The following is a 23,896-nucleotide window of genomic DNA, read 5'->3' as shown; positions in this document are numbered from 1 at the left end:
GCTGAGAGCAAAATATACAAATGATAGTTCTTAGGTTTGTATCGGCCAGGGGATATAACCCATGATATTTCTCGCTTGCGAGAACGGTCTACACTTACGCCAATTTTCAGGTATTCGCAAAGTTACAAATACAATATGCATTTCAGGATTAAAAAAACAACTATTGGGATAGACATTTTTAAGCAATTTATTAATAAAACCATTTTGTAGCAAAATATGGTCAACACGTTGTCAAAAATACCGACAATGAACAAAAGCAACATTTTTATGTAAATGATTTATAACCAAAATCATTAGAAACTGCCAAATTTCGTATCTTGATGAAATCCTTTGGGCGAAAAACGTCTCTTACACGGAACAATTTCCTTAAAACTCTTTCTAAAATTCGCTGAAAACAAGGCATAAAGTATTGGATTAAATGCACTGTTCAGGTAAAGAATGAGAAAGGAAATGAGAGACAGAACGCTCCCGTTTCCAGGTGTCCTTATATTCCAGTACTTAAGCAGTAGGCGGATGTGGTGCGGTAAAACACACACAGCAAACGAAATTACTACTGTTACAAGGAGGCGGATAACCTTTCGTCTGTTCTTCAGAGCACGCGTGGAATTCATGCGTGTCGGATATGACAGAATGTGACTGCGCGAGCGTGATGACAAACTCTCTCTTGAACTCCGCTTATTATGGATAGGAAGTCCATTAAACTGTTTAACGAACGATGGCTCGCTACAACAGATATTATACTCGAGCTCTATGTTCATACACTGGTGTAACGTGGACGAAGCACAGTCACTGTTGGCCTCATGTTTCCCTGAGCTGGAGGAATTTTCGTTACGACTATTACGATCAATACAAAAGCAAACCTCCTGATTGTCTGTTCGGCGACAACCAGAAGATTTCACAACGATCCCATTATGAAGACAGCTCCTGCAACACTCGTGAGATGACTTACTAGCGCAGTCGCAGTGTACGATCATTCTCTTCTTCGTTGGATACTCGTGCAGTTTGAAAGTGAAGCGTTGTACAATGCCGTCCGAACCGTTGGAACTGCTAGTGTAATGTGATTGAAAATCATCCTGCTGTTCTACTATCTTCTTTTCTAAAACGGGTACCTTCTTTGAGGAGCCGACAACCCATAGAACAGCTCCTATTTTGGAATACATAAACGTCATGGCAATTAGAGGAAGGGCGTACCAGACGATGAAATTGACGGTTGTTAAGGCTTTCATGTCGATAATAGTGTAATCATAAAAACAGTAGCGCCCACCAACAATATCAAAGACGAAGAGGTAAGGGATATTGTACAGGCCTGATATCGTCCAGATTACGATCTGCGCAATGATAAGTCTGTTTAGCGTAAAGAATCGACGTGCCCTCAGTGGATACCGTATTGCTATGTAGCGTTCCGCCGCGATGGCCGTCAGTATAACTATAGATGCTGTGTAACACATGTTCCAGACGAAGTAGTACAGTTTACACATCACCTGTAAATATAAATGATCACATTAAAATAAAGATTTATTCTGAAAGTGTTCTATGAACAGCTAAAGTCGTTAAAGGACTAACCTTTTTTGTTATGTAAAAACAAATAGTAAAAAGTATTAATTGTGTGTGTGTGCATGCTTGTCTGTGTGTGTATGTAAGTATGTTTGCTTATTTGGAGAGAAAAAATGTAAAATGTTAACGCAGTAATAGCATTAATCATTTTACGTCAAAAGTAAATTGCTGAATCAGTATCTTTTTCTCTTTAGAGCGAAATAACAATGTTTGTGATGTATCTATATGTGCCGAAGATTGGTTGGATGGTTGTAAAAATTTTAACGTTCTACCGATGGCTTAAGTTCTTTAAGGATGTGCTTCAATGGGTCTTGTGTATGTGTGCTAGAGGTAGGGTATGTTTGTGAATTTGCTTATTGTGATAGCCCGGATCTGGAACCGTCTTAACGAGTTACCTCAATCAATTACCATGCCGAAGGCACCAAACATAGCATTTTGTCCTGTTCTCCAACTGGTCACACCATGCTGACAACTGGTAAACCAGTGGTAGCCGCTAACAGTTATAGCTGATCGTCAAGTAGAGAGCAGTAAGTACCAATTTAAGGACTATATCATTGATATGTTTACTGTCTAACGCTTCCATTGGCATAGACTCATTGTTAGCTATACCGAAGAGCGTTCGTCCATGAGAGGATGACTGTCGGTGGTTTCTCTCCCAAAGCCGAAACATATTAAGTCCTTTGGTGGTTACGATTACATGCTTAACTTCAGCCTCTTTAGTAAATGCGGCGACATGTTTAAAATTGTCAGGATAGTGTGACCAATGAAAAGGAACCAACTTCCGTACCCTCAAAACTATTATTGAAAATATTTGCCGTGGTCGTGATATAATGAGAATGAAATCTATTGATAAATCTGCAATCGAAGTACTTATGGGGAATGTCTGTCACCGATATCAATAGTATTTTAGCTGCTGAAAAATCCTAGCAGAAAAAGATTCATCTGCATTGTGACCTTATTACGTGCTATTTGTTAACCAAATTCATTGTAATTTGGTAGTCTGTCGAGGACGTACAGGTTGAAATTAGATAAGGCCGCGGACACACGCCTTTCTGAAGTGGGAAAAGGGTTCTTTAATGGACTTTCGCTGTCCAACTCAAACATCCCACCAAATGTCAGTCCGAAACCATTCGGGATTATGAGTCAGTTTGTTTACTATGCATGATATTTTCCCGATGTTACCAACAGTATGATGGAAGAAAATATTTCTTTCTCGAAATACTAAAGTCCTAAAGCTCATTCGTTTTGTTTATAGGTATATTTAGAGGCGACCCCCCCCCCCCCCCCCCCCCCCCCNGAAGTCTTGTCAACAGTTAATATATCTATAATAATATATAAAAAGCTGTGGTAAGTTTTACTAAAATTTCTATAATGCTGGATTTTCTTTCCAAAGTGAGGTCATTAATCATGATGATTGTTTTTGTTAAACTTTTTGTAGATATATCAAATAATGAAAGCTGATACTATTCTTTCATCGTCCAGTAGACAGTTCTGTAGACTTTTGTATACTTGATTTACATTACGTCATATATACGAAGAATTGTGACCCCCATTACCAATTGTTTAGCAATTTAATTGAAATAAGTGCAAAAGGGGGAAAAATAAGATGAACTAATATGTTTAAGCTTATAAGCGAGAGCTTGAAGAATGCAAAACACATTTTTATGCACGTAAATAACTTCTTTCTGTGAGAAGATCGAGCAAATTTCGTTGACTGAGCTAGCGATAGTGGCGCTGTGACGACTAAATAACCCTACTCAACGGTGATGTCTTAACGTGTGATCTGCTGGCTTCTGTTAACCGTAACGTGTATGATGTATACCTCACACAGATGCCTGCCGGCTCATACCAATTTCCTATTGAAAATGTAGTGTCTGCATCCCCTTTGACGTCTGTCTCTATGCTAACAACACCATTTACTACCGATTAAATCCAACTTCAGTTCACCGATACTTCAAAATATATAATTACCAACAGGGACCGGCTGTCATTAACAATTTTAGCATTTAATATCCGTTCCAATCCGGATCAAGCTGAACGGCACAACCGGGATTTTAACCTGACACGTGCCCGTTTCTTTCACAGTTGTCTATTCCGTAGTGGTTGCCTCCTAAAATCGATCGTTCCGATACAGAAGCGCTTCTTGTTCCAGTGAAACCTATCTAATAACATGGTCATACTGTATTTATTTGATATACACATTTGGGAATTGCATGAGAGTTCGTGTCTACAAACATTAAAGAAAATGTATGTAGACTGGAGACGCGAAAAAATCAGTAATGTGTTAACATGAAATAATCCAAGCCCTTTGGGATGTTGTGGTAGGGTGGTTCATTGTCTGAATAATTAATTTGGTAAAGCGTCCTATTTGATTTAGTGTCCCATAAACAGCAAAGGTCGTGCCTCTATGTGTGTAATGTAGGGTCCACCAGAGGAAACATTTTCCGTCTTATAACAAAGTATACAAGGTTAAGCGTCCTATTATCAGCTAGGATCATTTAAGAAATTGTCTCCATGTGTGCAATGAACGTTGTTGTTAGTATTGTTTAACGGCCCATCGACAATTTGAGTCATTTAGGGTCAAACAACAATGGAAGACTTGACATTCATTAAAATATTTATATAATACAACTAAATAGGTTGATACATATAAAGAATTTAAATATCCATCGAAAGCAAACTAATTAGTTGTAAAATAAATCATATCTTTTTGGAAAGCTAAACTGAGTGTATAAATAAATTGTACAGAAATTGTATCAAATTTACTTTTCATAGATGCTACATGATAGAATCTACCATTTACATGTTTGAAATCAGCGCATTCAATCATCAAATACCTGAATGTAAAGGGTTAATCATATGCATGGCAATATTGCTGCTCCTAATTAAGCAATATATAACTGTATGTATTCCTGTTCTCAGTCGCGAAAGGACAACTTCCTTTCAACTGTTTGCCCTATTTTTTGCATATGGGCATTTGAACACAGTTGAAATCTTAATCCTATACCAATATTTAAGTATGGGTATAGGATTGAACATTGTGGGACAGGTTCCCCACTTTTACCAGGACTGGCCCCTCCGTTGTCCTTGCCAATACCTACCCGTCCGAGATTCCAAGTGAGGGTCAGAAACCTGTACAAGTTTGGCAATACACAGAATAGGCCGACGCAGAAGTCGGCTACAGCGAGGTTAGCCAGGAAAAAGTTGGTCATGCTTCTTAGTCTTGCACTCTTGACGATAGCAAACAGGACCATTAGGTTTCCTTTGAAAGATAAAAGTAAAAATACGTAGTAAAGAGGCATTTATACGAAATTAGCAAGTCGATGCGGGAAACTAAATTTTCAAAGGGATGCGTGTTGCTACATTAAGTCACACCCAGAATGGTGTAAGGCACAAATGGCGATTCATTTTGCATGCGAATAGTTATGTTATATATGCGATTTTGAGAGAAAACGATTAAAACTACACTATAACCGATAAAGCAAAATGAAATAAAATGGAATGCCGTTAACTGCATGTCATATCGTAATGATAAGGGTATCTGTTGAAGGCAGACATGAATAGCTTTTGCAGATTATCGCTCAAATCGTAACCAATTTATGTATGCATTATCACTAGGAAAGATATTTATATCATACACCGCAACAACTGGTTAACCTGTTGGCAGAATGATATTTCTGGGGGAGGTTGCATTCTAATAGTCAGCATCAGATATGTGCTTTTCCAACGAGGCAAATACATAATCATACCGGATCAAACACATTCACAAACAAGCACGCGTAAATACACATACGGATGCAAGTTCTTGTATACAGTAAACCGATGATTCTGCAAGGAATGGGATGAAGGATTTAGTAAGCGCTCACAACATGTAGAGGGATACAGTCTATTTATCTTTTTCCCCATCCGTCAAATCGTAGGGTCTCGCAAAGTATGTTTTGCGTTGAAAAGAGATTAGAGACCTTGTATTTGATTATTAAAATGACCTCGCGTTGCGTTAATGTGAATGAAGTCTGATTAAAAGTGATTTATTGTTAATAGTTTCGTGAGAGGAAATAGTTACGTGACATGCTGTGCGTTCAGTTCAGGTTGGTCTTCCTGTTTCAATAAATGATCACGTTGTGTTAGCTGATGGTCGAATAAAAAGTGTTTTATTGTAAATAGTTCTTCAACTTTATATGTATTGTCTTATACATCAGTAATTAAATTCACGGATAGGGTAGTGAGGTAGCGCAATAACGTGCGATTAATAAGCTGTACTTCTTATTAAGTAAAGGATAAAATAAGTTCAATTTTTCTGTGCTTATTTCACACAAACGGTTTTGGCTAAACATGATATATTAATGATTGGTTTTGGTTTGGTTATATTTTGTTCAGCGTCTTATAATAGCTAAGGTCAATTAAGGGTGTGCCTTAATGTGAGTTGTGAATGCGTCTTTGCGATTGCTTATAGGTCATACCTAAATAAATCGTTGCAACAGTTTACGTAAGAAAGATCAATTTTATTCTAATACATGTGATAAACCATTTACAGTAAACTATATATGACTAAATGCCGTGATCTAAAACAATCACGCGACAGATTCTGTAACGTAATGCCATTGAAAAGTTCGATATTTGTTTCTTTGCAATTAACCGTAGTAATAAAGTGATTTTATTCCAATTTTGGTCCTGAGCATCCTTTGGCCAAGGGGACTCGATTTTGTATTAGTGGTGGGTGTTGCCCTACTGGGGTCAGAGTTGGGGCCCAATAGGGGAAATAGAGGAAAACTGGGACATAACATGGAAACTCATTTTCTTGTTGTCTTTCCCACCAAAACAGATTTATATGTAGTTCTTCTTGCAACTTTTTAACTTGTACTCCTTTGATAAACCTGAATGGTACTCAGCAGGTTTTAAACTGAAAAATAAATTACCAGGTGAGCTACTAAGGCCCCTAGGCCTCTTGTTTGACATAAAATAATATCATCGTAACATTATGTAAATGATTGTAAAACAATTTGAATGGGAAATGTTATTGTTATTATATCAATGTAGACAATGGATATATTTGAAGTTTGTTGGTGTCAATGCTGCTTCGTTGGGTTGGAAAACACATATATCAAGTTCTGTACTTTAAAATCTCTACCTGTACAGCAGATACTTTTGAACAGGTAACATATGTAAACTCTGACAGTATAAATTATGGCAGCATTATGTATGATGTTCAGAACCAATATATGACCAATAGTCACCACTTTGTAATAAAATGTAATTAGGAGCACCTTCATTCTTCAAATTATGTAATGCACATATATGAAAACTATAGAGCTTGTTTAGGAATCAGTACCTACCTCTACCTGATAGTTTAAAGTTGTGATATTTATTTTTTATATATAAGCGTAACCAAGAGCAGCCCAAGATGTTTTGTGTAGAACTGTTTAATTTTTCCTATGTTACGGGAAGCAGATACATGACAAACTAGCTGAGCAGTCGGTCCACTAGTTGAGTCAGCCAACCCAAGTCTGCCAGTCCAGTCAGTCAGCAAAGTCAACCAGTCCAGTCAGTCAGCCAGCCAAGTCAACACGTACACTCCCCCATCCCAGTCAACTAGTCCAGTTAGCCAGCCCAAGTTACACAGTCCAGACAGCTAGTTCTCCAGTTAACCAGTCCAAGTCAGTCAGTCCAGCTAACCAGCCAAATTTAACCAAACCAGTCAACTGCTCAAGTCAACTATACCAATCAACCAGGCTGGTCAACTACCCAAGTCAACTAGACTGTCAAGTTCAACCATTCCTGTCTTGATGGTTAGTCATAATTCTCAGCTAAGCATTGTTCTGGGGCCAATATTAGGCCTATTTTAGCTGTAGACAAATCTATTACTTTATATGACACCCTCTGTACATACTGCACTCACCAGAACAAATATACTGGACAATATGGGATGTCTCTAGTAAATATAGGCTGAATGGATAACTGCACTTATCAGGATGAAAGATAAATGTTTTGATGTTTTCTAGCTAAGGTGTTGTACTCTGTTAGCTATTTATCAAACTCCATTTGAGACATATGCCACCTGATGTGAAGTTACACAATGCTGATTAAATATGTAAATGAAATAGTTTACTACACAAACTGTGAGATAATATATGTCAGTCAGAAAATGTTTTAGTAGAATTTTTTTATTTAGTTATTTTATAGATGACAGATACAATACACATTACCCATCGAATCAGTTGGGCACTTGAGCCACTAGTCAACCAACCCAGTCAAATCAGGCATCTAGCTCTGCCAACTCACTAAACAGCCAGGCAGCCAACCAAATAAATTCTTCCTCTAAATACCCTGCAAGCCTTTTTATAAAGATCTGATAACAGTCAGTCAATGATGCAGCTAGTTCAGCCATTGATCTCTTGGAAATCATTTCTTTGGTAAGCATATTCGAAGTGTTCCTTGATAAACATATTAGAATTGATCATGACTTACAACTTACAAAACTTTTGTGCATCTGGATCTGGTGTTACATGTATAAGTATCCATGCACCAACCCTATTGTTAAATAGAGAAAATATTTTATGATGAGTATTGGTTTAGGTATTCTCCAACAATGTATACCTTTCACTTAATTAATTTGAATGAAATATAGTCAGGCTAATTGAAATCTCAGATCATATCTTCAGCTAATCTTTATAATGTAGCATATTAACGGTATCTAATCTGATGTGTTGTTGATTTATATTTTCAGACATCCAACCTTTATGGAAGTCATATACTTGATAAGTTTCCCTACAGCTATATTTTTACTGATATGACAAATACAACAATCATACTGTGTAGATTCTATCTGGCGTCCTATACAACAGATACATTGAACAGAAAGGCTCCTGTTTGCAGACTATAATACATCAAATCAATTTCATACATGAGGTAAGTTTATCTGCCAGTAAGGATAACTATTTCAAACATTGTTAAGTTAATAATTTTGAATTGGGAAGCACAAACACACCTCGTGAAGATAAAGCCTGCCATGTTTCAACAATCTGGGTGAAAAACTGAGAGAACAGATTTCTAGACAAGATTGAAATGTTGAAGAATAAAAGGACAATAGTTCTGTGAAATATGACCAAAATCAAATTCCAATTCAGAAAGCACAACTACATGTTGTGGCAACAAATCCAAGCAGGTTTAAAGACTGTTGAGGTGTGTAGAAATCAGGGCGAAGATCTCTGAACAGTTTTGAAATTAGATAAAATAAAGGGTGATAACTCTTTTAAAGATTGTCCGAAACATTTTCCAATTTGGAAATCGAAACTATGTTTGAAGATAATAAAGCCATCAAAGTTTTAAGAGGATTTAGTAAAAATGAAAGAAATGTTTTATTTTTTTTATTTTCAGTTTTGCAGTTTTGAGCCTTTCTGTTTCACTGACTACATGGACTACTTTCTAGCAGAAAATGGCTGAAAATTTTGGCCAACAACCATCAGGAAATTATGCCAGTATTTCATTGTGAAGGGATTTTGAGTGAATTCCTTTGTAGGTTTTCATAAACTACAGATTGAAGAAATTAAATAACATTTTTGTGGAATTTTAGGACTTAGCTTGTGTTAGCTAGGGACGCAACCATCCAATGAATTTAAATGTGTTCTCAGAAAGTTTTGAGTTAACTTTTAAAAATTATTATTTTCTATAAATGACAATTACGTTCTAATGAACATTTTAGTATTTGATAAGGGTATGCTTGTTGTTGTTAAAGTGAAATATTTCACTGGGTTGTATATGCATGTGGATATGCCATATGACTTGTATCTCCCCTTAACAGAAACTATATCACATGATTTTTTTCATAGACGTACATTTTATAATTTGCAACGTATTTGTTTGAAATCAGTCTGTTCAATCAAAAAAGGTTTAACTGTAAATTATTGATCACCTGCCTGACAACAACCTAGTTTAAACTTCCTTACATAAAAATAACTTTGTGTAACATAGGTTTTGCCCATTCGCAGTCGTGAGAGGACAACATCATCTCTGCAGTGTCTTCTACCTTTTGCTCATTGACCTACATTAGTTTGAATTGGAAAAAAACAACCTATATTGTTAATACCGTCGGGAGAATTTGTAACCGCACAAATTACGACATCAGTAGGTGTAAACTTAAAGTAGATTACTCATTTATAACAATGATTGAGATGTTTGAAGGTGCTATTGATGCCTGTACTTGTATTCCAAAACAGATACTGAATAGCGCTTTAAATAAGCGGGATCATTATTCATGGTTTCGTATACAATGCATATTCGCGGGAGTGACAAATCGTCACTTTCACACACATGTCGCACATGGATCAAAAGATCTATTCTTTATGCACTAGGTGGTATCAAAAACATATTTCAAAGATCATTACGAAAAGTATTTTCCAACGTTTTCTATACCAACTCATGTTTTTAATGGAAATTAGGCCATGAGCAATGTCACATGACTGGACGAGATCTCGCGTTACCAAAGGTATTTCCTAACGTTATGACGTAGGCCGGCGAGATTTTAGTAACGTGGCATTAGAAGACGGGGCTATCAAAGAACTAGAGTAAAACAGAGTAAGTTTGAAAAAATATGTTTTTAGTGATTGTGTTGGTTGTTTGAGGCATGTTATGTATGTTCATCTTGTGCATAAAGAATAGATCTTTCGCTCCATGTGCGACATGTGTGTGAAAGTGACGATTTGTTTCTAAAATAACATTTCATTTCAGTAATAATTACCATAACTTTAGTATGCATATACAATACCTACACCCATCTTTGTAGCCCAAAAACAAAAGATTCAAATATCCCTACCTCCCTACCGTGACGTAACCTCTATCTCGATGACAGAGCCACGGAGTGATCTCCCTTCCTCTTCCTTTTATGGCGCCTGCTGCATGCTGACGCACGGAGCTTGCTCCAATTCAAAACATTGTTTTGTCGGTTTGGTTTGAGTGTCAACTCATATTTTTGCGCAGTTTGTGTGCCTTATACCCATCTGCCTTTATTGATATAACTAATTGTTGTTGAAAATTATTTTTGTGCCTTTTACGGCCGGTTATTTTACTCCACGTGTGCCGGTGGTGTGCCACGGTCCGCCATTATCGTGGGTTAATTTCCGACCTCTGTTTATTTCGGTGACGGTTGTTTGTTTCGGCAAACGTTATTTATTTTAACCGTTTTCTGATTTATATTACGGGTGAAATTCTTTCTACGTTGCGTACTTTGTACTATCGTATTTTAACCTTATTTTCCCGTTTTATCTGCTTGTAAATTTTTTGTTTACGTTCGCTTTGGAGGGTATGTCTCGGTCGGGACAGCGACGAGGTAGTGCTCATGGGTGTTCCCATTTCTTTGTGGAACGGGACCCTCATGATGCCTGTCCCAGGTGTCGTCCTTGCAGTGAGGTTTCGCCTTGTGAACTTTGTTCACAGTCAAAATCTCAGGGCAAGGACTTCATTGTTCCAAAGCTACCCTCAACTTACCGTAAGACAGATTCGTCTGTTTCTTCCGGTAAGCGAGGGAAGCAGAGAGGTAGGGGTCGTGCCACCAGCTCTCTGGGGTCTGGTGGTACTGTCTCTGTTCCTGTCTCGGGGGGTCTTGCTTCGGCAAGTCCCTCTCGTGAGCAGGGGGTGGCCCTTCCTGTCCAGGAACTCCCTGGAGTAGGGGAGGGGCAGCCTGACCCTGGCTTGGCACAGCCAAGGGTCGAATTGGCCGGGAACGCCCGTAAGCTTTCGCGCTTGCCTTCGGGTAGGGACTACCGGCCGCCGGTCACTGACTCTGTCAGTGATCCCGGCATTCCAGGTGGTGCTGTCGTTGGGGACAGTCTTGGTGCCGGGCCTGTTCTTTCGGGTTCAGGTCCTGGTGTGACAACAGACTTTCTTTCGGGATTGTCTGTGTCTACCGGGATTAGTGACGCGCAGCTCACTAATCCCGGCATCAATGCTGGTCAGGCATACCCTCCCGGTCAGTTACCCGGACCCGGTCCTATTAGGTCCGGTCCCGAGTTTCATTCTTCTGGGAACCTGGGGGGTTTCCCCCCAGGGGTTGGGTTTGCTGGACAGGGGGCCGGTTTCCGGCCTCCGTTTTCCCCTGGCTTAGGGTATACGGGTGCCTGCGGGCAACCATCCTTGGGCCGCCCTTACCAGCCTGCGGATGGTTTTGGGTTGCGGCAGCATCCCGGCAGTTACGGGCTTAGCCCGTACATGTCCGGGTTTCCACCTGGAGGGAGTGGCGGTCCACCTTCGCCCTTTGGGCAAGTTGGCCAGCCCCAGTCTCAGGCAGGCCAGTTTGGCCAGTTCTGGGGTCACTCCCAGCCCGCGGGACCTTTCCCCTATCCTCCGGGATATGGGTTTAACCCCATGGCATTTCCGTCATGGAATCCTTGGGGTTTGGTCTCTCCCTCGCGGAGACGTGTTAGCAGTTCTGTTGACCCCCCCCAACTTTCTGCTACTTCGGGGGCCTTATCGGCCGGTCCTAAGAAGGTGTGTCGGACCTTTAGGACTTCTGCCTCTCGGGCAGGCTCGTTGGTCTCTGGGTCCAAGGGTAGGGTTTTGGCTACTAAGCCTAAACCTACAGCCACGGCCGTTAGGCGCACTGCACCTAAACGCCGGTACGGGGAGCCTTCTCTCGGGTTGGCCCCTCTGGCTGGCCCATTTCCTCCGCCCCAGGCTTCTGGTCTGGATGGTGTGGAGGCTATGGACGTTGAGGGCGCGGGTATGGCAGAGGACAATGATGTTGTTCATCTTTCACCTGGTTGTTCGGATATAGACGCTGGTCTTTCCGAGTCGTCTGACGACAGTCCTCAGGAGGGCTTGCCCTCAGAGGAGGACTTCCAGGATGAGGGAGACCCTGAGGCTGCTGAGGTTGAGGCCCAGCATGTGTTATCCGGTATGCGGGGCCTTAGGGCTGACGTTTCCCGGATTCTTGGGGAGGAGGTTTGCCCACCACCTTCGGCATCATCTGTCCCCGAGTCCACCACCCTTTTGGGTTCTTTGGTGGCTCCTCGGGTGTCCGCTCGGTCGGACCGCTCTCTGCCAGAAGGCACCATTGTGTCTTCAGCTCTGGCCACCGCCCAGTCTCGGGTTTTAGGGAAGAATTCTTCTTCAACCCGTAGTCCTGGGTATGCTGGGTTGCAGCTCAGTGTTGGCGATTTGTCAGAGGTGCACGCCACTGACTATGCCACACATGATGGTCTGCTTGCCCCTCAACCAGCTAAGCTGGAATCGAGGGAACTTGCAGCTTGGCCCGGTAAATCGGTGGACCAGGTGGTGTTCGGTCCCAAAGAACACCACAAGATGGAGAGACTGCTGCGTCTCTCCATCCAGATTCTGTCGTATATAGACTACTTGACGGTTTGTCTATATAGGGTATCCGACTTGCCTGAGGGTCGGATTACCGAGACAGAGCAGGCCGACATCCAGGACAGAGTGACCTCTGCCCTGAACGGGGCATTGAGAGCGCTGGCAGCTTTACAGGTGTCATCCCTCGTCAATGTCTTGTTGGCTAGGCGGTTTTCAGTTTTGAAAAATCGCCCGGTCGATGAGCCTTACCGTTCCAGACTGTTGACTGCCCCCTTCTCAGGGTCCACTCTTTTTGGAGGGGCCCTTCCTTCTGTTCAGAAGGATTTGAAGGAGGACTCGGTCGCCTCTGCACTTCTGGTGAAGAGGATTCAGGCTGAGAAGGCCAGTACCTCGCAGGGGTCAGCGCCTCCTAAGAAGAAGGCTAAACCTTCGGCTTCGCAGTCCTCTGCGCAGCCCAAGTATAAGCCTCCCTTCAAGGGCAACAAATGGAAGGGTAAGAAGGGTAAGAACCCTCCTGGGGGTAAGAAGAAGGGTTCCTGACTCTTTTCTTCCCTCCTTGGTCGTGTCAGACGACGAGTTTGGCCGGGAGGAATGCAGTCCTCTCGGCTCAAGCTTAGGTCCTTCTCCCGCAGGATTAGGCTTCGGGTCAGCAGACGATTCTCTTGCCTGGCAAGGTCTCGATCTGCCTCGACCAGATCTTCCTGTGGGGGGTCGTCTTTCTGCTTTCCTTCCAGAGTGGAAGGAAATTACGGAAGACGCATGGACCTTGTCTGTGATCAAGGAGGGGTTAGGCATTCCGCTAGTGCGGGATCCGCCCTTAGCGTCAGAGCCAATCTTTTTTCCTCCACCGGGGGATCCGGAAAAGGCTCTGGCGCTCCAGGAGGAAGTAAGGACCATGCTTTCCAAGGGCGCGGTCGAGGAGGTTCCTATGTCGGGATGCACTCCCGGGTTCTACTCCAGAATGTTTCTGGTTCGGAAGAAGTCCGGGGCGTGGCGTCCCATCATAGATCTAAGTGCCTTCAACAAGCACGTAGATTCTCCTCACTTCAAGATGGAGACTCCTCGGGGTATTATCGCCTCCGTGAGAGAGGGAATGTGGGCGACTTCAGTAGATCTAAAGGACGCCTACTTCCACATCCCCATCAAGAAGTCGGCACGGAAGTACCTCCGTTTTACTTGCAACGGAAAGGTCTTCCAGTTCCGGGCCATGCCGTTCGGGCTCACGACTGCACCTTTGGTTTTCACCAAGCTGCTGCAGGTGGTCGTGGGATTCCTGCACTCTCGAGGAATAGATGTTCACATCTATTTCGACGACTCCCTCATGCTCCACCTAGTGAGAGAGTCTCTGGTACAGGTCACCCGGTTGGTTCTGAAACTCTTACTCAAGGTCGGCTTCATTCCTTCCAGAGAAAAGTCGGAGGTTTCCCCATCTCAGGATTTTGTTTTTCTGGGGAACCGTTTCAATACGGTTCAGGGCATCGCCCTTCCACCGATGGAGAAGTTCGAGAAGGCCAGGGCTTTTGCTCTGACCTTTATCGGCCGGTCTCAAGTCCAGGTACGTTGGTTTCTCAGTTTTCTGGGATATCTCAACGCCCTGGCCGATGTGGTCCCCTTAGGGAGACTTCACATCAGGCCTCTCCAGATGTTTCTCCTTGCCAACTGGGTCCCTTCTTCAAGGGATTGGGAAGCCTTGCTTCCTCTGAACCAGTCGGTCAAGGAGTACGCACGCTGGTGGACTCATCAGGACAATGTTCTCCGAGGGGTTCCTTTGTCCAAGCCAGTTCCCACTATGACCCTGTACACGGATGCATCCATGACAGGGTGGGGAGCTTATCTCGACGGGCGTTGCCAGTCGGGGGAGTGGTCTGGGGAACAGCTCTCGGAGCACAGCAATGTGCTCGAGATGAGGGCTGTTCTGTTGGCTCTGCAGTCTTTTCGGGAGATCCTGCATTCCAAGGTGGTTTGTGTGGCTACGGACAACACTACGGTTGTCGCGTATCTGGAGAGACAGGGGGGAACCAGGTCTCACACCCTGTGTGCCCTCGCTATCCGCATTCTGCTTCTATGTCAGGAAATGCAGTTGACAATTTGTGTCAAGCATCTGCCAGGCAGGTTGAATGTTCTGGCGGATACTCTTTCCAGGCGCCGCCAGCCGGTTTTGACAGAGTGGCAACTGAATCCCTCGATTTTCGTGGGAATTTGTCAGGTGTGGGACAGGCCTCACATAGACCTGTTCGCCACTTCACTGAACAATCAGTTGCCAACGTTTGTCTCTCCGGTACCAGATCCAAGGGCTTGGGCCGTGGACGCTCTGTCTCTGGATTGGGAGGGAATGCATGCATATGCATTCCCACCCTTCAACATGGTGGGCAGGGTGCTGCAGAAGTTTCGGGAGCATCAGTGTTCCCTCCTCCTGATAGCGCCCCTGTGGCCGAGGCAGCCTTGGTTTCCGGAGCTTTTGTCGCTTCTGGTGGAAGAGCCCCTGGCTCTTCCTCTCAGAGCGAACCTCCTTCGCCAGCCTCGTTCCAGGACGATGCACTCTCGTCCGGAGATCCTCCACCTTCACGCGTGGAAGCTATCTCAGGAGGCCTCGCTCAGGCGGGCTTTTCTAGGGACGTGTCAGATCGCATCGCTCGATCAATTAGGGCTTCCTCATCTGCCGTCTACCAGTCACGATGGAAGATTTACTGTGATTGGTGTGTCGGCAGGAAGGTTGATCCGATCAAGGCTACTGTCCAGGTGATTGCGGACTTCCTTCTTTGGCTGTTTAGGGACCGCAATCTTGCCCCTGGCACTATCGCTGGTTATCGCACGGCCATTGCTAGTGTTCTCTCTGTTCATGGTAGGTCGGAGGTAGGCTCGTCCTCCTCTCTTTCTGCCTTGATTAGGGGGTTTGGGTTGGACAGGCCTAGGGTCCGGCAGTTGGCTCCGCAGTGGAATTTGCCACTGGTGCTCGAATCGCTGATGCGGGCACCTTATGAGCCTTTAGCGTCTGCCTCCTTGAAGTTTGTTACTTACAAGGTGGTATTCCTTGTTGCCCTGGCCTCAGGTCGAAGGAGGAGTGAGATTCATGCCTTGTCTTCTCACCCCTCTTGCCTCCGATGGTCCAGGAATTACTCTGCCGTTACCCTTCTCACTGATCCTGCCTTTATGGCTAAGAATCAGGTTCCTGGCTTCTCGCCCGATCCGATTAAGATTCCGTCTTTGACTGCCTTCGTTGGAGCTGAGGAACGGGATAGGTTGCTCTGTCCCTGTCGGGCGCTTAGGTTTTACCTCGATAAAACCAGGGGGGGGCGAGGTCCTCGATCTCGTCTGTTTTTGCCCATTAAGCAGGGTCAACAGGATATCTCTTCTCAGTCAGTGTCTAGATGGATCTGTCAGGTCATCAAGTACGGTTACGACCACTCGGATGATCAGGTTCGGGCGTTGTATAAGGTGAGAGCTCATGAGATCAGGGCCCTTGCTGCGTCATGGGCCCTCCTCAATGGGTCCCCCTTTCAGGAGGTCATGTCCGCAGCTTTCTGGCGCGGACAGACTACCTTCACGGATTTTTATCTCCGGTCCTTGGCCTCTCATTCTGATGGATTGTATTCCCTTGGACCGGTGGTGGTTGCACAGTCTGTGGCTGTTCCTCCACAGTAATTCAGTGATTTTAAATAGTATGCTATCAGGCACCACGGTGGTACACCTGCTCGTTTCACGGGGAGGTTTTCCATTTTTTAATTACTTTCGGGGCTTTATTAGGGGGGTTCCTTGAACCTTTTCCCTACCTTGAGCATGTCTCGAGTTTGTTCCGTCAGCCTGGTCTGCCTGGATTCGAAGCCTCCACTACGGTAAGACGAATTCGCATACTAAAGTTATGGTAATTATTACTGAAATGAAATTGAGGTTTTTGAAGTAAAACCAATTTTCATGATGTAATACTTACCATAACTTTATGGAGTCCCACCCTGTATTCCTCCCCTTGCCTCCTCATCCTGGCTGCCTTTAGGCTCCATAAAAGGGGGTTTGAGGAAGGGAGATCACTCCGTGGCTCTGTCATCGAGATAGAGGTTACGTCACGGTAGGGAGGTAGGGATATTTGAATCTTTTGTTTTTGGGCTACAAAGATGGGTGTAGGTATTGTATATGCATACTAAAGTTATGGTAAGTATTACATCATGAAAATTGGTTTTACTTCAAAAACCTCAAGTTTGAAGTGCGCTCCGGGCGCGGGTCGCATATTTCCCGCTTATTATAGAGGGCCGGAGTTCTGACGTTAATCGACGACAGACCGATATGAAAAAAATCGATAAAACGTCAGAATAATTCGGACTAAATTGCACTGTGCACCCGAATCCCATGCGTCGTGTAAAGTAAGTTGAGTGTCATCATTTAATGGTTAAACCTCAAAATACTGGTTAACCGTTTGAAAACACTGATCCCGAGCGTCGGCATCCTTGCCTTCACTCGAAAGAAAATTAAATTTTTACCTTTGTAGAAGTAAACTGTGATCAATTCATCAATTAATCACCTACTGTGTAAATGGCCTGCTCAGTTATCCGGTGATAATCTGATTTTAGTTCATTTAAGCTTGCATAACAGCGTTGGGTCATAAGGTTTTCCGACATGTTGAGTAAAGGTCCGTAAAAGTGGTTAACGTTTCCGATAATTTCGCTGGTGTTTAGAATTAGCGGATATAAGTCAAACCGCGACTATAGCGAAATTAATGCCCGTGAATACAACTGCTTTACAGTAGGTAAATAAGGCGGGAGGGACTTCACCTTCTCTCATCGCCTTGAAAGAGATATAAATTTGCAAACATAAACACGTTTCTACGGAATCATTGATTAAAAAACCAATAAAACATGGTTTCTTGTCAATTTCTTCGACATGATTTGTTCATCAGGAGTACAAACTAAATTATAATCAACAATTCTGTGACAAGAATATAAACAAAAAATCACTAATCTGTCACATGAAGTAAACAAAATGTGAAATGGAAATGGTTGGGGTACAAGCATGACAAAACGGTTGTTGCATTTCTCAAAATGTACTCATATGTAGTGTAGGTACATGTATGACCAATGCATATTTGCGAGAGGATAATTTCCCCCTAAGGCCTACTTTTTCCGCAAGAATCTAGATTTGGTTCAATTGGTTTGCTTTAGCTTTATAGAGTTTAACGTCCTACAAAAAGTCGTCCGGTCGAATTTAAAAATGATCTTAATTATTATATATTTCTTCGGACAACTTTTGTTTCAAATTTTATTTCAATAAAATTTGCTAAGGAAGTCTTAAAATATGAATATAGCAGTTTGTTATCTTCCGATTGTAATTGCTGCTTAAGAAGCCTTATCAACTCTCCTATCGCCATATCCAAAATAAGGTCGGGTCAAAGAATATTAAAATGATGTTATCTTATACGACGAGTAGTGTTCTTGATGGGAATATTCTTAAGTTTCAATATCTAAAATGTTCTAGTATGGATAGCCAGTCAGAGGGAAAACATTGCTTATTCCATTATACTGTCTCAATATTATCCAAAGTCATACTTATTGAAATTCCTCCAGCAGTAAAAAAAGTGGAGGTATTGTTTTGTAAACGGTAGACAAAATATGATTTTCGACTTTTCCGTCGACCTTAGAATCGTCGGTATAGATGAGTATATGTACAGGTTACTTAGCGATAAACACAAAGAGTTTTTGTACTGAAAGGAGAGTAAAATAGATTAAAAATAAATGCTAAATTTATAAAAGGCTGTCAAATGATCCATAGTAGAATTTTCGAGCATGCAGTCAATTTCAGTCGAGGATAACTCTTAAATAACAAATCGAATATTTTCTAATGACTTCTCTTTGCCACAGAAGTTGATAAGAAATTTAAGGTAGTAAGTAGTAGTGAGAAATAGAAATATCCCAAATACTGCCATTTGTGCAGCAGCTTTAGGTACAAATCGCCAACTATTTAGGGGCTTTAAACATAAGCTGTCTCGCACAACATGCAGTGGGAATAAACGGGTCTAATCTTATTCCCTGCTTAACAGTAAGTATTAACGGTTATCGCAACATCCGTTCTCAGTATATTGTGATCGGGTGGAATACTGTGCTCGGTGTCGTCGGCATCAGATCTGCGCCATCACGAGGAGGCGAATACATCAACATACATGTGTAACGGGTTCAGCATAGTCAGGTACGGCTACCACTAATTATAAGTTACCAGTGTGCCGAAGTCACGTGACGTGGACCTGGTCGGTTGGTTAATCCTGCGCTCCGACATACAACTATATAATTATAGTATTTTCAGACGTTCTTTGGTCACATTTTTAGAATTAACATGGATTAGAGTGTTCCTTATTTCATTTTGGAGCTAACTGTGTGACTCTATTTCGGAAAATGTGTGCATTAGGCGACGATTTTCGGAGAATGGACTGAGTGTGCCCACGGTGACTACTGCTCACCTATATGTATGTGGTAACACAGTGCTACATGTACAAAGCAATTTGAAAATTACTAACTTTTTACACACCAAAGTTGTATTATATTCGTGATGGGTCTGCCAAGAAGGAGTGGTGGTGGTGCGGCCGCGGTTGCTGTTGATGGGGGAATTGAAAAAAAATACTAACGAGAGACTTGATGAAATTTCGAAGAACTTAAAAAAACTCATTACCAAAACGGATATGGATGTTAAATTACAAAAACTGAAGGACGACATTCGTACTGAATTCAAGGTGCTTATTGAAAAACTAGAAGGGAAAGTATTTGATCTTGAAAATGAGAACGATCAGTTAAGACAGGTGGTTGGTGATTTGGAAACGAGAGTCGGGGAGGCAGAGATAGATAAAGCGGAAATTGAATCCAAAGTTAACGACATAGAACAGCAAGGAAGAAAGAACTCTCTTTGGATAGTTGGGTTGAGTGATACATCTGATGCAGAGACGGTGGAGGAATGCGTTTCCAAGATAGTGAACTTTGTACAGGAAAAGCTTGAGGTGACCCTGAACGAGGCTGACATCGACATAGCTCATCGACTGGGACGATTCAATAGTGTGAAACCGAGGAACGTTATCATGAAATTAACACACAGGCGGAAAAAGCAGGAAATAATACAAGCCAGGAGAAAGCTAAAAGGGACAGGATTTACAGTGTTTGAAGACCTGACAAAAGTTAACCAACAAAGGCTGAAGAGTGCTTACGGACTAGACAGTGTGAAAAATTCATACAGCCTGGAAGGAAAACTTTTCGTCATTCTGAAAAACGGGAAAAAAAGAAGACTCATGTATGACACTCCCTTGGAGGATGCATACTTATTGGACGACCGTAACTTTAGAATGCATCGCGAGAATTCCACGATCGGGACTTGACTAGGCCAATACGGCCGCCAGGGGCTCTATAGAGTCCTTGGTATACCGATCTCTGTGTTTGTGTCGGACCTGTAATATACTAATACGTGTTTAGTATTTCTCCACTATGAGTGAGTTTTCGTTTTTCGTTGGGATGTATGTCCAGTATGTGTACAGGTAAGCGAGTTGATTTCATGCTTCATTTCAGTCATACGATACATATCAGTAAATTAATTGTTAGAACTTATATTATAGACTTATGCTATGTATTTACTGCAACAATTTATAGATTGTCTTGTGGTTTGTAATATTAATCTATTAAATGGATAATTATGGTGTTCACAGGAATATACATATTTAAAAAAGACATAATATAGGAGTGTAAGCAAATCCGGAAAATCCGTCACTTAGTCGATTCTAATATATAGTATACTACTTCCGGTTTTCTCTTGAACTTTCTGTATGTAATTACAGCCTCAGCTTGTAACATTCGTCGTATATATTGACACGCACGGGGTACATATGCAACTATAAAGGTAAATAGTGGAATATAGGAAGGTGCTGAACCTTGAAGTAGTACTATAAATACTGTACGGTACAGAAGCGGCTTATCCGGATTTGTTTTCACGCCTCGAGAGTAATTATCACTAGTACTGTAACTGTACACTAGGGTATACATTTCTAATCGATGTGCGAATAGATTTTCTACTTTGGAAATATATAGATCCATAACCTAAATTTTCTTTTTTTCTAGATTTTGACATGGTTAGTATTCATGTAAGCAACATATAGCTATAGACTGTCAGCAGTAGTCTGTACTTTGACAAACATGAAACGTATTTTATGTATATCTCTTATTTTTTCTTTCTCTCCATTGGACGGTGATTGGAACATTTTTTTACTTTTACATAGACTCTACTCATTTCAATACATACAACTTTTAGATCATGGATGACTTAACTATTATGTCAGCTAATTGTCAGGGACTGGGCGATTTTCTCAAAAGAAAGGATACGTTTTCTTACCTAAGAAACAAAGGGTGTAATATATACTGCATACAAGACACACATTTCACGGAGGAGAAGGAAAACATTATTAAAAATGAATGGGGGTATGAAAGTTATTTTAGTTCTTATAAATCTAATGCCAGAGGGGTTGCTATTCTATTCAGTAATAATTTTGAATTTAAAGTTAAAAAAGAAAAGAAAGACTTGACAGGCAACTTCTTAGCTATTGACATTGAGTTAAAAAACATGAATATAACATTGATTACATTATATGGCCCAAACTCTGATGACCCTGACTTTTACAACAAATTGATTAATACTATAGATAGCTTTGGTAATGACAGAGTGATTATCTGTGGAGATTTTAATCTAGTGATAAATCCAGATCTGGACTATGATAAAAGTTACAAAAATATAAATAATCCTAAAGCTAGGGATAAGGTTCTAGAAATAATAGAATGCTATAATTTAGTGGACATTTATAGAGAGCATCACCCTACCAACAAAAGATACACTTGGAGAAAATCAAACCCAATAAAACAATCAAGGCTAGATTTTTTCTTAATTTCAGAAAGTTTATTATCTAGTGTAATAAATTCAACAATTGATTCTGGCTATCGGTCTGACCATTCTTTTACCAAAACAACATTAAGGCTTAATGAATTTAAAAAGGCAAAGGTTTGTGGAAGTTTAACAACTCCTTATTATACGACCAAGATTATTTAGATATAGTTAAAAATGTAATTAAGGAAACTAAAATACAATATTGCCTCCCGATATACAATTTTGAAAACATTGATGAAATACCTGATATAGATCTAGTTAACTATAGACGACAATTTATTTCTTGAGACTTTATTGATGAATATTAGAGGTAAAACAATATCACATGCATCCTATAAAAAGAAACAACAGAACATAAGAGACACCAAACTCATCGAATCTATAGAAGAACTAGAAAAACAAGAGATAATTAATGTAGGAGAAATAGATAATAAGAAAAAGGAACTGGAAGAAATTAGATTAAGAAAAATTAAAGGAAGTATAGTTAGATCAAGAGCCAAATGGGAAGAGGAAGGGGAGAAACCAACCAGCTATTTTTTTAGTCTTGAAAATAGAAATTTTATTTCAAACATTATACCTAAGATACAACTCGATGATGGCTCTATTATTACAAAACAAGATGAGATTCTAGCAGAGACTAAGTCCTTTTACGAAAATTTATATCATGCTAGAGAAAACATGGAAGATGTTAATCTCGAAGCCTTTGTTAATTTTGAAAATATTCCAAAACTTAATGAAGTTGAATCTAAAAATTTAGAAGGGTTGATATCAATTGAGGAAGCAGGCAAAACACTAAGAAATATGAAAAATAATAGAAGTCCAGGTTCAGATGGTGTTACTTTCGAGTTTTTTAAAATTTTTTTGGAAACATCTTTGTAATTTTATTGTCAGATCATTAAACTATGGGTACATAAAAGGAGAATTATCTATCACTCAACGTCAGGGCATGATAACTTGTATTCCTAAAGATAATAAACCACGCCATTTTCTAAAAAAACTGGAGGCCTTTAACTTTACTTAATGTTATATATAAAATTGCATCTGGGGCTATAGCTAAACAGTACTTGATAAACTTATTAGTAAGGACCAAACAGGGTTCATAGCTGGCCGATATATGGGTGAAAATACAAGACTTTTATATGATGTTATGCAATACACAGAAGATAATGATATTCCAGGTATGGTTTTAATGATAGATTTTGAGAAAGCATTTGATTCTGTCTCGTGGAAGTTCATTGATAAGGTATTGGGTTTCTATGGGTTTGGTAATGATATTTCAAATTGGGTGAAGGTTTTTCATAATAATGTAGGGGCATATGTAAATCAAGGTGGTAGTCTTTCTAAATTTTTTAACATCAAGAGAGGCTGTCGTCAAGGCACCGTTTATTTTTATTTTATGTGCTGAAATCCTTGCTATCAGACTTAGAAATAACAAAGACATAAAAGGTATTCAAGTAGATGATGCTTTTCGCAGTATGCAGATGATACATACTTGACATTAGATGATTCAGAGCAGTCTCTTAGAGCATCATTGAATGAACTTAGTACCTTTGCAAAAATATCAGGATTAGGGATGAATATTGATAAAACACAAATAATTTGGATAGGCAGTAAAAAACATAGCCAGGAAACATGTTTACCTGAATTACAGTTACAATGGGGGAAAGAGAAATTTACTTTGTTAGGAATAGATTTTAGTGTCAATCTGCAAGAAATGCCTAAGATGAACTTTGATAAAAAATTAGTGAAACTGAAAAGTCTTCTTAATACCTGGAGCAGGCGAAAATTAACTCCTATTGGGAAAATTCACTTAATAAAATCCTTAATGGTATCGCAATTCAACCATCTGTTTATTTCACTTCCTAACCCAGAGGAAAAAACTTTCACAAAAATAAATGTGCTACTTTATGAATTTTTATGGCATAGCAAAACCGATAAAGTAAAAAGAGAGGTTATTGTTCAAGATTATATGGTTGGTGGTTTAAAGATGCTTCATATTAAAAACTTTGTTGATTCTTTGAAACTAAGTTGGATAAAAAGATTATATCAGTCCTCAGGAAAGTGGAATACTATTTTAATGAAATTGGTTGACTTATATAAACTACTTAATATTGGAGGGGATTATATAAAAGAGTGTCAAAAAATATGTAAT

General features: G+C 40.8%; 1 protein-coding gene across 1 annotated transcript in view; it reads right to left on the bottom strand.

Moving 5' to 3' along the window:
- Positions 1 to 293: 293 nt before the first annotated feature.
- The window catches only part of LOC110448380 (trissin receptor-like), a 44,216-nt gene continuing 20,613 nt past the window's right edge, over positions 294 to 23,896 (bottom strand). Inside the window, exons 2-3 of the mRNA XM_021494583.1 lie at positions 4,656 to 4,816; positions 294 to 1,481 (exon numbers count right to left, since the gene is read on the bottom strand). Coding sequence (XP_021350258.1) covers positions 294 to 1,481; positions 4,656 to 4,808 — 1,341 coding nt within the window. The 5' untranslated portion in view covers positions 4,809 to 4,816. The remainder of the gene's footprint in view (positions 1,482 to 4,655; positions 4,817 to 23,896) is intronic.

Source organism: Mizuhopecten yessoensis, unplaced genomic scaffold, assembly GCF_002113885.1.
Source record: "Mizuhopecten yessoensis strain PY_sf001 unplaced genomic scaffold, ASM211388v2 scaffold419, whole genome shotgun sequence".
Taxonomy (NCBI): Eukaryota; Metazoa; Mollusca; class Bivalvia; order Pectinida; family Pectinidae; genus Mizuhopecten; species Mizuhopecten yessoensis.
Note: the sequence above shows the minus strand (reverse complement) of the source record. Positions and strands in the feature narration are given on the sequence as shown.